Below are 14,700 nucleotides of genomic sequence, written 5' to 3'. Positions count from 1 at the left end.
TGCGTTATCTGAAATATTACTGTATTCCACTATTGAGTTGATAGGGATTTGAGGGAAACTATTGTTCTGGTGAAACTGCTTTGAAATACAGCTTGCCAAGTTCTTGTGTCTTGAGCTGAGTATGTTGTTGTTCCTGACAGACACATTGTCTGGTGATATAGAGGGAGTATTTGTTTGCACAAAAAAATGCCACTTTTTGTAACTTTAGCAATTTTTAGGTTGTGTATTAAAGGTGGTGATGAGGAGCAGAAAGATTGAGGGGAAAAACCTTTAATTGGTGCCTAACGGAATTCAAGTTGGTTTTCATGATTTTTTTCATTCAATGTCTACATTTCAAATGAAAGTGAGATTATTTCTTTTCCCTTAGTTTTGTGTTCATGGAATACTGCAGGACAGGATGAAGAAAGAATTGGTTTTGAAAACTAATCACTAATTTAAAGACTAAAATTCTCCGTCCTTCCTCTTGCCTGTGTGCTATGAAAGCCCAAGCCCCATGGCAGTGTCAATGGCACTGCTGCCCTATTTTGACTCGCAGCAGACTAGGTGGCACAGGTCTGAAGGACAGCTGATTGGATCACGTAGGGACTTCTGTGATGTGAAGTGTGTTGGGGAGTACAGTGAAGCCACTAAGCAAACCTGGCTTTCAGTTAGGAGCCTAAATCCCAACTTGAACCCCCAAGCCATAAATTTGTAACAGGACTCACTACTGGAGCCTGCCTTGCCACCTCACCTCTGTGAGGTGGCATCCAGTTGCCTTGGCCCCTGTGCTCTATCCTGCTGTTAAAGCAAAGGACACCTTAGTTTTTAGGCATGTTAATTCCTTTGCAAACACAAATACGTGCTCTGGGTGATTGAAAAGGAGCAGGCCCCAAATTGAGAGTGCACTTCCTATGGTTCCAGGCATAGCTTGGGTTGCATGATGGTACTGGGCAGGCCAGCCTGCCTGGAAGGCATCTGCTTCTCTGCCTAGTAAGTCAAGTCAATATTCTCCAAACTGTAATTTTCACTGTAATGATGGATTACACTTGTCACAGTTTGGAGCATTTTGTCTTGTGAGTTTAATAAAAGAAAACAGATTCTAATGCTTATTATTTCTGAAGTCCAATGCGTCTGAACTAAAGCTCAGAGTATGCAAGACAAACTATGCTTTAATTTTACAATTGTCTGATGGGACTTTGCGATTTATTTGTTGTTACTTCCTTAATGATGTTGCAGTCAGAGGCACTGTTTTGCTAAATGTTGTGTAAAAAGTAAATTGTAGCACAGCAGATGTTGGTATTTGGATGGATGTCGGTGCAGTGGGGGGACAGCAACAGTCATCTCTGTCAGCTGTCTTCAGGCTCGGCAGGCCTGCTGCGTGGTTACTTTGGTGTGTAAAAACAGCTCGTTTTGCAACTGGGAAGTTTGGCATTACATTTGGCACTGAGCCATGTAACTGGGTTAACGCAAGTGTTTATCCAGCAATTTTCTCAAAATTGGTAACTTGGAGGAAATGTTTATTAAACTTCAGTACAAAGGAAGGGGGAAATATGACTGGATCCCTTCTTTTTAAAAGGCATTAATGTTTGTAATACTAAACCCCATTTTTTTAAATTCTTTTTATTTCCCCCACCCCGTCTGTCTTTTGCTGTTTCATCATCAGCCTTTTTGTAGCTGTTTACATTTCCTTTTTTAAAGATTAAAGCAAGGAAGCATACCTGATGAAATGCAAAGTATATACAGTGCCATAACCACCTTTCTCTCCATCCTGTGTGCTGTCATGAGGTAGGTGCAAAGAACTGAGTACTGCAAATGAAGCTATTTAATTGCCTCCACCCCCTGTTCAGTAGAGATTCTGACTGCAGCATGGAACAGGAGCCCTGATCTGCAGACCATTTGATTTTTGTATGACAAATTCCTGTAAATTTTATCTTCAGGTTAAGTACAAGAATCCTTGCAGGCCATCAAGAAATTTTTGTAGATCTCCTGTCAATACTGGACACACATCTTTATGGAAAAAGCAATTTGGACTGCATTTTCAGTAAGGAGGGGCAGGAGAAAGCAGTGGTTTTGCAAATCAACAGCAGCAATTTCAATTGGATTTCATACCTGAAATTTAGAACCTGTTGATTAAAGGTTCATTGAGAAACTGTATCGTAATGGAGACATTTTGGATTAATTTTTCTAGTCTATTTTAATCTTGTGCTGCCCCTATGATGTCTTTGTTGCTTAAAAAGGCTCCCATTTCTCTTGGAAAAGGGAAGATGATTAAGAAACTTGGATTCTCTGGTGAGGGGAAGAAAAGTATGTAGATAAACATATTCTCAAACCAGCGATAGTGACCTGGTAGCAGACTTGTGCTTAGTTAATTTTGTAGTTGAACTGTGGTTTTATCACAAAGTACAATATCAGGATGGTAATTTTCATGTGGGTCCTTTTTCTCTCTGCCTCTCTCAGCAGAGGGTGTTGCCTGTACCTCCTGATTTCTGTATCCAAATGTGGGTTCATTTAGAAAACAGTAATTTGCAAGAAGGTCTGCCCACTACAAAGATTAATTTAGTGCGTTGTGGATAAATGAAAATTGCAAACTGCTTTTTGGAAACTTTTTTGTTTCTTACCTTGGTACTGAAGCTGATGTTAAAATGTTTTTCACTCACTGTGGAAGGAGAGGAGGAAATAAATGCATGAAAGCATTAATTTGGGAATAAACTAAAGTTTATAGCTTCCTGTGACCAGAGGATGGGCTGAGTTTTGGAAGCTTTCCCTGTGAGCACTGGCTCTGCCTGCGAAGTCAGTGCAGTGATGTGTGCTCATGGCCAGGCTCTCTCCTGGCTCGCTCTGTTTAACATACATACGTGTGTGTGTGTATATTTACACGATGTAGCTTTGCTATTTAAACTTGCTCTGATTGGCTGTGTTTCAAGAGGTCCTGAATGGGGAGCAATATTCACCCCATGGGCTGGGCACAACCTGCCCTTCCAGCTGCTCATGTTTCTGCTGGGATGGGACCTGGACCAGGACTGGTGATGGCCACAGCTGGTGTGGCCTACGATGGGAGTCAGACTTCCGCTTCTCCCTGCCCTGCCTGTTCTCTCTGCAGCCCAGTGCCTTCCTCCCTGCCCAGCAGAGATCCAGCTCCAGGGGCACCCCTTTGTCAACACCCTCCTCTCTGATTCAGCCAGAGTGCATCATCTCCAGCTGGGGTGGATTCATCTTGGCTCACGTCTGCCACACTGTTTGCCCTGTGCAAGGTGCCTCTATGCTCCCCATTTCTCCTGCTGCTCCCCTCCTGCCTTGTTGGCAGCAGCAGCAGGGTTTTCAGGGTGGCCTTGCTTGGCTTGACCCGTGGGGCAGCAGAGGAGCCCCTAGCAGCTGCTGCCTGAGCTGATAGCATCAAGTCAGGGACCAGTGGAAGAAAATGCTGTAACCAGAGCACACACTAAGCATCGAACGACGAAGCAGGGTGTGCATGCAGGGTTTTCTGTACATGTGCAGGTACCTTCCTTTGCAGAAGTCCCTGAGGCATGACATGGCCCTAGATGACCTTCCTCAGGAACGTTACCCCAGGTGACCTGTAGTTTGGTTTCTCTCTCTCTCTCTCTCTCTTTCTGCCTTTCTATCAACAAGGCGAAAAAACACCCTCATATATATGAGTTTGAAGCTTTATTTACAGCTTTCTGGTGTTCTCATTCTTAAAGTGTGGGAACATAACTCTTTTGGACAGCTGCTGAAGTTGTTGAAAGTTCTCCTACAAACCCAAAGCATAGCTGTAACCTGGCTAGGCAAGTGATGTGTTTTGGTGTTTATTTTGCTTCTGTTCTTCGGGGACATGAAAGTCAAGAGTGGGAAGATGAACTACAGAGAGCAGACTGTGCTCAGTTGTGGGACGAGACTTTCGGGATTCAGGTGGTAGAGGGGATGTGCATGGTGAGAAGCAGTCGTGTGGTGTGCTGTGCTTGAAAAATCAGGTGCAGAGGAAAGCTGCGGCCCTCACCTCTAAAATGCAGTGGGGCAAGGGCCAGGTTTGCACATGGTAGCTGGTGTGAGTTTAGGGATGGCTCGGGGTGCAGAGCAATCTTTGTTTTTCCCCTGGGAATGGGAGCAGTTGCAAAAGAGGAGATTGGAATTTTTGCCCTTTCTTCCCAAACCAACAGGTCACTGCAGGCTAGAAAGCATTATTCAAGCTCCCATCTTCCTGTGCCCATCTGTTTTTTTCTTCTGTGTGATATATACTTCTAATTTTTGATGCCTTTAAAAAAAAAAAAAAAGGAAAAAGAAAATTGGCTTTTACATACTGAGATGCTGTTGCAACGTGAAAATTAATTCATGGTAACAGTGTCAAGGTAGGTCAGTCTTTATTCAGGTGAATCTTTATTTCATTCCTGCTTGTGAAAGGAACAGCTCTTCATGTTACTGTCTGGAAGGTATTTTTCCTAGAGCTTTGAGCAGTTAGGGAGAGGTACAGCTTACTGGAATAGATGACTTTGGGGTTCAAAAATAATAGTCACAATTATAGGTATGGTTTTTTAGTAGTGCATACATATGTTCCAATATTACTGGACTAAATTGTGGTACCACTGAAATCCAGCCTGATTATACTGAGACTGAAGATTTTTGCTGGTTCTTGTAAAAATAAATGAATTTTAGCAGTGTTTAAAGTGGCAGAGGTGTGTCCAGCTGAGTCTGTGTCCCTGTTGAGGCAGCATTGTAGATTGTGCTTGGCTTTACAGTGACGAGACACCTAAATCCAAGGCACAAAAATCCTTGGCAAGGTTTCTTACACCTGCGTTGCTCGGCTGAGCTTAGCACCAGAGCTGCAGCGGCTTTGCGCTCTCATGTTACCCAGTGGTGAAGTTACTTTAATAAATTCTCAGTATGCAATTAAGTTATTTTGCAAAATTCCTCTGAACTGAGGCAGGCACTCCTGTTATCTGGAGGCGACTTTCCTTGCTGAGTTTGGGGTAGTGACTCAGTGAAAGTTATCTCTGGAATACTAAATTTGGAGGCGTAACCAGGAGGTTGCCATGATAACAAATATTAGAACTTGCTTTCTGGGAAGTGCTTGTAATTTTCCCATTGATTGCCATTAAATGGCTCAAGATAAATGAAACTTACTAGAACTAGCATGGTCTTCATGTACTTTTCCAGGGTTTTGCAGGCTTGGTAGTGATGAAATGAAGAAGGGAAATCCAAATTAGCCCCAGACATACAAATAGCACACCCTTTTTTATGTTGCTTCTTATTTTTGCCATTGAAATATTTGTTTAACTTGGCTTTTATGCATCTTTCTATGAAATATTTACCCAGTAACTGTCTGTATAAACACGTTTAAAATTCTGCATTGATTTTTTTTTTTTTCTTGGCACTCTTAAAAAATTTCCTGATGCACAGCATGATCACACAATTACTGCTAGAGCTTTTATTGTAAGTGGCCTAAAACAACTCTGTATTTATGTTGAAAATTAGGACTCAGACCCAGAAGCTGAAGGATAACAATACAATGTGCTAATTTCTCACCCTCCATATATTGTTCTGCAGCTTAGTTTTCACAAATAGAGCTTTTTTTTCTGTTTCAAACTGCTTCTGAAGTTTGTCCATATCCTCTGTTTTGGAAAAGCTGCTGTTTCTGTAAATCTCGCCTGATGTCCCTTAGCTTTTTTTTTCACCATTTCTTTACAATTCCCTGAGGTTTTGATTTGCTTTGTGAATGACCCAATGATCTAGTAACGGGAGCCTAGAACAGCGAGCCAGGGGCTCACTGCGGATGTTTTCTGCGTGGCTGCATCCTGCTTTTTCCCTCCCCTGCTCTTGCTTTCCCATGTGCATCCACCCCCCAATTTACCAGCTCACCTCAGCTTCACCAGCCTTAGGATTTTAATGGGGAGCCGCTGCTGAGTACTTTCCGGATTTAATGTTTGCAAAGCAAATAAATGCATCATGAAAATCACTCTTGCCTGAGTCTTTGGCTCTCCTAATCTTTTTTTAATGGGGCAGAGTGGGGAAAGGAACTAAATCAATTTTTAATCAATTAATGATGCTTTTCCTGAATATCCTCTATGTGTTGGCAGCCCTAGGAATACAAGCTAAAACTGCACTTTCAGACTTACTTTGTTTAATCTCTGGAAGAGGTTTGGTTTGTGTCCGTTTCATTGCTTTGTCCCCTCTTACACTATCTGTCAGTCTCTAGACAGGATTTACTGAAGAACAAAACTGGGTATATCATATTCAAATAAGGCATGTGTTCACACAAATGCAAGAGTCACAACTAAGGATGCTTATGCTAAGAGGTAAAGTAATTATATCAGCTTTTAGATAATGTATAGAAAAGCCCTTCATTGTTCTAATACACCAGGGTGTGGTGTGTTTGGTGGTTTTGGTTTGGGTTGTTGTTTTGTTTTTTTCTCTGTGTTTTTACTAGAGATCATAAAATCTTTGGAGGATTAAGTCACACCTTTTATATAAACACATACAATGTATTTAAGAGCTGGATTTGCAGAAATACTGATTGTATTAGCTTCAGTATGAGCTCGAGGAGTAGTTGTGGGTACCTCACTCCTCTAAGGGAAGATACTTCAAAAATTGCAGAGGCTTACTAGTTTCAGTGCCTTGTTAGCTGCTTGTGCTGTTTTCCATCATAGGTAAAAATTACCTGGAGGGAAATAATTGTTCCAAGCATGCTTAATTCAGTTCAGTGAATCTGACACCTCCTCTGTCATTTTTGTATATTTATAAGTATCAGAGAGTTGGGCACCTGTCAAAAGCAGAAGATATGTGATGGCACTTTCTGTTACAGGAACTTATTTTGTTAAAATGCTGTAGCTGCTTGTGAGCATACTACAGAAAAGATTTCTCTAATTGTGTTGGACACCTCATGGTAATTTTAAGTCCCTTTGCTCCCACCATGAGGTAGTGGAGATGCAGTTCACTCTGAAATTGTTTTCAGTGTAGCTGAAGAAATCACTTCATACTTCCCTGTAATTTATGTAGCTATCCTTAAAACTGCTGTTTTTTTAATGAAACTTCGTTTACATCTTCTCTCACTGGAGGCAGCTGTAGGTTAGTACTAGCCTGAGTAAGCTGTGCCAAAGGTAGGAGTAAGGAGTTTTTTACATGCTGATTAATTCTCTTTTGCTCCTTTGGGAATATCTGGTATTGCTTAAATTGATTGCTGTAAGCAATATGGCAACATTTTTGACCTTCTAAAGCTGAAATTCAGCAAAAAAAAAAAAGAAGAAAAGGGGGGGGAACAGAAAAAGCGAATATTCTGAGTTTTACATAACCGTACAGTTGAAATACAGTGATTAAAAAATACAGAGGTGTCATCTTCTGTAGCGGTGGTCTTGGCTGGTGATCTCAAACCCTTTGACAGAGATGGAATTGAAGAACGCAGTATTTGTCCATCTCCTGCATGGAGAACATATTGAGTGAGAATCTGTTTTTCTTTCTCCATAATCTGACTTTTCATCTCTCCCGTGGCCTAGCTTTGTGAATCAGAGCACCCTTTCCTTGCCTTTGTTAGGTATTCCCCATCTGCACTGTTGTGTAACTAAAGACAGAGGTACCTTCCAATACAATTATTTTTCTACACAGTGCACCCATAGAGCTTTGTGGGAAGTGCCAAGCCAAGGCTGTTCGTTGCTTTCTGAAGTTAATTTAGAAATGTGGGGTGCCAGGTGACCAGGAGTCGTCCTCGTGGGGCTCCCTTTGTTGCTTGAAGGCCAGGCCGCTCAGCCATCCCCCTTCGCTCCCCTCTTCCCTCCCCTCCCATATTCCCCCAAGATATGATAATGAAGCAGGTGCCCTGTATGGCAGCTTTCTGTGAGCGTGAGAAACGACAGTAGGTTTAGAAAAGCTGGAGCTGAGCTGGAGGAGGAGGAGGCATTTCTTCTTAACCTGTTGGCAGTCATGTCACTCACAGCCATGCGGGCTGCCGGCACACCCCACAACCTTCCAGCTGACCGAGGGAGAGTAAAGCAGGGAGTGGATTTGCCGTGCCCCGAATTATCCCATTGCAGCCATGGGACCCCACATTAGAGAAGCCAGCCTGCGAGCTGCGGAGCCCTGGCCTGGCGCAGGCGGGCGGTGAGCTGACCTCCCACCCTGCCGGGGAGCGTGCCAGCGGCAGCCCTGGCCCACTCATTGACATTCAGGGCACAAGCAGTGCCTCCGCAGCTGTACGCTGGAGGTGGCGGCTGAGGAGGCATCCAGAGAGGGGCCCAAAAACATCATCAAAGAAACTGCCCCCCTTCGCTGTGCCTCTCAATAGGCAGACAAACCAGAGATCCTCTCACTGAGCGTGTTGGGAAAGACATTCACATAACCTCCTTTTTTTTCCTCCGCTTGCTTTCTTTTTCTTTTTCCTTTCCCCAGAACCTGGCACTGTGCTTAAATATCTTGTTTTGACAGTTTGTTGAGGAAAGGGAAGAGTGGAGCACCAGCCTGGTGGGTGTCTGTGCAGCTATTTTAAAAAAACAACATATTTGAACTGAGAGTTTTCATTCGGGTCACCCTAGACTTAATTTTTTGATGTCAAGTCGTTAAGATCCAGAATTAGCTTGCTGTGTTTGGAAAGGGCTTCCTTCCGAGTGCTTTAGAATTGCGAAGGCAAGTTTTCAAGCCCTGCTTTCTGTTTCCAAATCTGTTTTGATTTCAGCAGGTTTTGAAGCGAGCGGACGCTTACCCTATTTACTCAAGCAGCACAAACTAACTGTAAATCTGTCCTACTCTTCAGCACACATGAGATGGCAGCTTCGAAAGCTTCATGTCTTTAAGGAAGCTGGCATCTGCTTCACCAAAGCTTTATTAGGCTGACAGGATGCAGACCAATTCTCATAGCCATTGAAGTGTCAGAAATGAGTCACTCTGCCTTTGACCGGTGGCACGTTAACGCTGCGATTGGTGTAACTTTCATGTTTCCCTCGTGAAGTTCAGGGCAGTACAATCAAGGAATGTCATACATCTTTGGAGTGTGTGGGAACGTAGGGAAAGCTTGCATAACTCAAAGCTGTAATATTTTGAGTGTTACCCTTAATTGTAATTAATGGTGATAGTTTGGAGGCTCAGAGCAAAAAGTTTAATGCATTGTTTATCCATGGATTTGTGGTGGTCACTTGAGTGCATGTCATATAACTGAGACCTTGTTTTCAGTTGGTTCTCCTGGGCTTATTTGGGTTACTTTGGGGCATAAGAAAGTTAATAGTTGGTCCAGCGCTTTTGGAAATATCAAGGGTATCACTGGACGCTGACTTAGTTAACCTAATGACTTTTTATTTTCAAACCATTGGTATGTATCAGTTGATTAAAAAAAAAAAAAAAGCAGAGGCTTCTTAAGTATAGTCTGTTCTGAATTAAAGGGTGTGGTGTTGGCTTTGAATGAGCTTGATGCAGCAACAAGCATGCAGCAGTTGGTAAATAAAGATGGATTTTCTTTTGTTCTGCTGGTGCTTGCTGCTCATTATTCTCCACTTACCCTGTGAGCTTCCCAGGGAGTGGCAGCTGTTTCTGATGTTAGACACTCTATCAGTGGTAGACAGCTCCAGATTCGGTGAGATGCTGTTGTGAGGAGGAGAGGAAAATAACCTAACCCCGCATTATTGTAAATCCTCAGTAGAATTAACTTTTCATGAACCAAAAGAGTTTTGTGTTTAACTTTTTCTGAAATATTCAGGCATAAGCATGCTTTGCTGTATGTGTTACTGTGAAAAAGCTTTTCTGGCATGAGATGGATTTACATTCTAAGTGTGTGTTAAGTGTTATAATGTGCAGTGTGTGGGGGCAGACACAAGGCAATAAAGGGAAATTGGTCTATAACAATCTTCATGTATATTTCCAGATATATACAGTTTGGGAATCTTTGCAATTTAGAAATTGCTTGGAGTAAACAGAATGGTACATAAAGATTTTAAATAATAAAGCTAGCAAGCTACAGAGGAGTCTTATTTGGTTCCAGGATTTTATATGTAGGATTTATAACCCATGCTTTTGCTTTCCTGTCTCTGCAGTGTTAGCATTCTGTTACTGAAAACAAAGAAGGCTCTGCCAGGGCATTACACAAGCAATGAATCAGAGAGGAAAAAATGTTTTGCTTTGTAAATTGTTCATTTTTCCATGGTGGATCATTGTTATTATTTTTTTCAGTGTTGTCTGATAGCATTTGCTACACATGCTTGCATTTACTGTGTTCGGTACAATTCTTCTAGTGTGACTGCATAACTACGAGTATTGGTGACTTCAAGTAGCTTCTTGTGATTCTTAAAAACAAAAACATAACAGGAACAAAAAACCAGGGCAAAAATTGAAACAGCTCAGTTCACTCTTCAGGCATGGCAGCTTAGTGCATGTATCAGAGGAAGAAAAAGGTGTTAATGTTTTTCAGTCAGCTTTGTCCAGGTGGTTCCACAGACTTGTTTTTCCTGTATTGACCAACTCCTTTTCTGCCTAAAATACTCACATTTGCTGTCATGATCAATGTGGTTCTTCTCACGTGTTGCAGGAATTTTGTAGAGTTTTTTTGGCTAATCGTAAAAATGTAAGTTTGTTTCTCAAGAATACATACTTTGTATATTTTCTTGATGAGCGTGTTGTTCAATTTGTGTTTCAGAACTTCTGTAGAGGAATGATAGTTTGTTCTGGCTTTAGTGTAAAATTATGCTTACAGATGATCTGAATGGGAAGTCACTCACCAGGCAATGTCTTACCAGTGTGCTGCAAGATGCAGAAGTGTAAGCTTAGTGTATTATACAATAAAATGTATACCTCTGATACTTCAGTGTGCCTCATGCTGTCCTTGGCAAGAACAGTATCAATAGTATGTATTCTTGCCATATTACATGTTTCATTAAGCTCCAGATATGTGGAAAAAGAAGTTTAAAATAACATTACTTTTTTGCAAATTGAAAGGTGGATCAGGACCCAGAACCGGCTAAAGCAATAGCTAAGGGAAGGTCCAAGTAGAATGGTCCTTGCAAAATCCCTGTCAGTAATGAAATCCTTGAATTTTCACAGAGAAAGAGTGAAGGAAGAGTGAATGTGGAGGAGGATGCTATGTACGTATTATGGAATAGACCATTTTAAAGACTGTGTGATTAATTCTGTTAGATGATATGTTTCTAACAGAAAAACAGATCGATGGAATAAAGCTGTGAGAGAGTGTAAGAGCCAAACTTAAGCATTTAATCTAAGAGGAAGAGTCTCTTGTGACAGTACAGTGCAATTTTGTGCAAAATTATGCATACTTACTGAAAATAACCGGATAATAATTTCAGAATCTGAAAAAAAATGTATGTCTTCATAAATACTGAGGACTAAGATGCATAGTGTGGATTAGGAAGTAAGAGAAATGGAAACTGTCTTGTCGCTCTTATTTTTCATCACATCCAATCTGAATTTAGTCCTAAATGCAGGTATGATAACGGGTATATGATGGTGCCTAGGTCTTCTGGGTCTGCTTTAAGCAAGAGAGGAGAGTACTGACAAGTCAGGTATGGAACAGTGTGTTCCAAAATCATGACAGTCTTGGCAGCTGTCTCCTTACCTGGAAAACCTCTTGTCAAGAGCTAGGCTGAGCATGCTGTGCATCTTCTTGTCCCTGTAGTCACATCACTGGTGTAATAGTAGTGAGGTTGGAGTAATCTCATTGACCTGGGCTGAGTTGGACTGATAATTTAAGTGTGAAAGGCTTCATAATCTCCTACTGATCCCAGAAAGTTTTCAGCTTTTAATTAAGGTCAGAATTAAAAAGATGAAAACAAAACCTTTTGCGCTTACTGCCTAGCTTATAAATGTTAAACCATGACAGCTATTGGTGAGGAGTTCTGAAATTCCTAAAGCAATGATGACATTCTTGTAAACCCCTTATAGGTTAGTATAATGCAGCTGTAACAGATGTCTCTAAAAGAAAGACTAACGTTTGTGCTCAGAGATTCCTTTTCCTCTCTTCCTTGCCCCGCACATTGTTTCATCAGTGCAAATGGATGTTTTCTGCAGACATGGCAGCTGGAAGGGTGGCTCTGTGTGACTCTCTCCACCAGTTCAGTAACTCTGTTTTTTGCTTTAGATGAGAAAATTAAAAGCCTAACAAGGGCTGAACAGGTGAAAGCAGCAGCTAGGGGTGCATGTGCCCCTGGCCATGTGGCGTTGGTGTTGGGATTGCTTGTGCTTCTGTATGCAGAAGAAGAAATGGCACAGCTGGTGCCCAAAGCAGGTTGAAGCTGCACCGCAGAAGGAGAGGAGGTCTGTGAGGAGAGGAAGGAGGCAAAGCAGCTGTGGGGGAGTTGCTGGGGCAGGGTATGCATTGCTGGGAGAGAAATTACCAGCGGAGGAGAGCTAAGCAGCAGGGAAAGAAGGTATGAGCACAGCCTGGGAGAACAGGAGAGCAGCAGAAGGTTGCCAGAGCCAGTAAATCTGGGAAACCTTTTCTTCTTGCTGCTCCCAGTAGTCGTTTGAAGAGCTCACTAGCAGAAGAAATCATGGGCACTGGGTACCAGCCACTGCAGGGGCAGCATCACAGGGTGTGCAAGTCTGCTCCTACTGCAGCAGACCAGAAGGAGGCTTTTCTCCTAGTCTGCTCCCTCATCCTCTCCCTGGTGTTGAGTAGACAAGTGAGAAAAGATACAGAGGGAGGAGGGTGTAGAGGCTGCCCAGCTGTGGGTGCTTTGTAGTGACCGCTTCTTTATTTAATATTTTTAAATCAGTTATTGTTGGGGTGAGCAGTGTTGGAAATGTGTGGCTGGTACCCTGGTTTGAATAGCACCTCAAGTGGGGCTTTTGTGATTCAGCTGAGTTAGAAACATTACTGCAGGACCTTGTACGACCTAGAGGGCCAGCTTGGCAGCATGTAAAGCTGTTTGAGGTTCTGAAGAGACTGCTGGAGAAAGTGACAACAGGGACAGTGAGCAAAGGGGGAAACTGAGGTATGCTGACAAAGTCCCCCAGAAGAGCCACAGGTGGAACCCCTGTCTTCCTTCCCTAAAGCCCAGCTGAGTAAATCAGTAAATAATTGAGGATTTGATCAACTGTTGGTTTTACTCTACTGCTGGACATTTTGAATGTGGCTGTATCACAGTCATGTGACTGTCACCTGTGCAGGTTACTCAGATCAACAGTAGCTTGGTGTGAGCAACAGATGTTTTTTTCTGTCAAAGAAAGGTGGAATATCTTTCACAATAGATGCTTGTTTTCTTCACTGTGGTAGCTATACATCACCCAGTGTTTTCCCCTTCATATTGTGATATATCATCTCATGTTTCATGCTTGAGATGTCGTGAGAGGAGTGAGTGATGTTATGTAACATAAGCAGAGAATTATCTTCTTGTGGTCTAAAAGTGACTGTTGGTTTGATAAAGCAGTTGACTAATTAGTAAATTACCCATTGTTGTTTAAAATACTTGCGCTGCAAAATGTAAATGAAAAAAATTTCTCCACTTGTCAGTATGAAAAATGACAATAGCAAAAATAATACATAGGACATCTGCTCTGATTTTTTTAAAATTTAAAATGCATTTAAGGCAGATGTTGCATAATTTGAATGGAAATCGGAGTTGATGGAAGAACAAAACATAGCTGTTTACCTTTTATGAAGTCCCATTTTCACGGTTAACATCTGACTCAGTGCCTGTATTTTTCCACTGTTTGTATCAGAATGAACTGAGTGTTCTTTAAACTGCTGGTGTGTCAGGATGACATATAGTTTCAATATTAACAAAAACCCAAATATTGGCAAGTCAGTTTGGGGTGCAGATTTTGGTGTGTTTTCTGATCTTCTCTCCCTTTGCCCATCCTTTCTTTCCAGGAGAATACATAAAAACATGGAGGCCGCGGTACTTTCTTCTAAAGAATGATGGCACGTTCATTGGCTACAAGGAACGACCGCAGGATGTTGACCAGCGGGAATCACCTTTAAATAACTTCTCAGTAGCTCGTAAGTGTTTTTACCTGCTCTCTCATCCAGTCTGGGGGATGATGTCTTCTTTTAGTCATAGCGCTGGTGAGCTGCATCAGTAACATCAAAATCTGCCCAGAGTGATGTATGTAAACACTCAGTGTGTTTATTTGAAATGATAACCCCTTCATGTGTTTCTCAGGAATGACTGTGGTGTGAAGGTTTTTCTACTAATTCATTATTTCTGGGTATAGAATAAAATGGGTTTATTTGTTAATATTTTGTATGTCTGTTGTCCAGCAAGTTGCTTTAAGGTGAAAGTTCACCCAGGTGTGTGTCTCGATACTTGGCAGGTAGGCACAGCTGAAGTGCTTCAGCCTCTGTTCTGCCACCAGGTCTGGATTCTAGTGGCATTGACGTAGGTCAAAGTTATTTGATTGTTAGCATAAGAGAATGCAGAGCAAGTACTGTTTTTAAAGAAATGCGCTCCATTTTTCTGAATTTTGAACACAAACCAGTATTTCTTCTATTAGAGCCAACAAAATGGTGTGGAAATAATGGTATCACCTAACCTCTGCACTCCGTCCCATGCAGACGTTTCCGACTTTGCTCAGGTGCTGCAGTACAGGATGTGATAGAAGACTCTGAAGAGAATTTCCTTTTCTTGCTCATGTTTTTAACCTTTAGCTATATACTTCCAGCTTTTTTTTTCTCCTGTTTTTAATCTTTCCTGTCTCATGATTTGCCTGTGTCTCGTTCCACCACTTAAAAATAGATCATTGTGGCACCTGTTATTAACAACAGTCTGTTCTGTGTTCCTGGTAACTAGTGGAAGTGAACCT

General features: G+C 41.9%; 1 protein-coding gene across 1 annotated transcript in view; it reads left to right on the top strand.

Moving 5' to 3' along the window:
* The window catches only part of AKT1 (AKT serine/threonine kinase 1), a 73,167-nt gene that overhangs the window by 25,579 nt on the left and 32,888 nt on the right, over nt 1-14,700 (top strand). The window contains exon 3 of the mRNA XM_080619218.1: nt 13,769-13,897. Coding sequence (XP_080475344.1) covers nt 13,769-13,897 — 129 coding nt within the window. The remainder of the gene's footprint in view (nt 1-13,768; nt 13,898-14,700) is intronic.

This window comes from Psittacula echo (assembly GCF_963264785.1).
Source record: "Psittacula echo genome assembly, chromosome: 5".
Lineage (NCBI taxonomy): Eukaryota > Metazoa > Chordata > Aves > Psittaciformes > Psittacidae > Psittacula > Psittacula echo.
The sequence above is the reverse complement of the archived record's forward strand: the minus strand, read 5'-3'. Positions and strand labels throughout refer to the sequence as shown.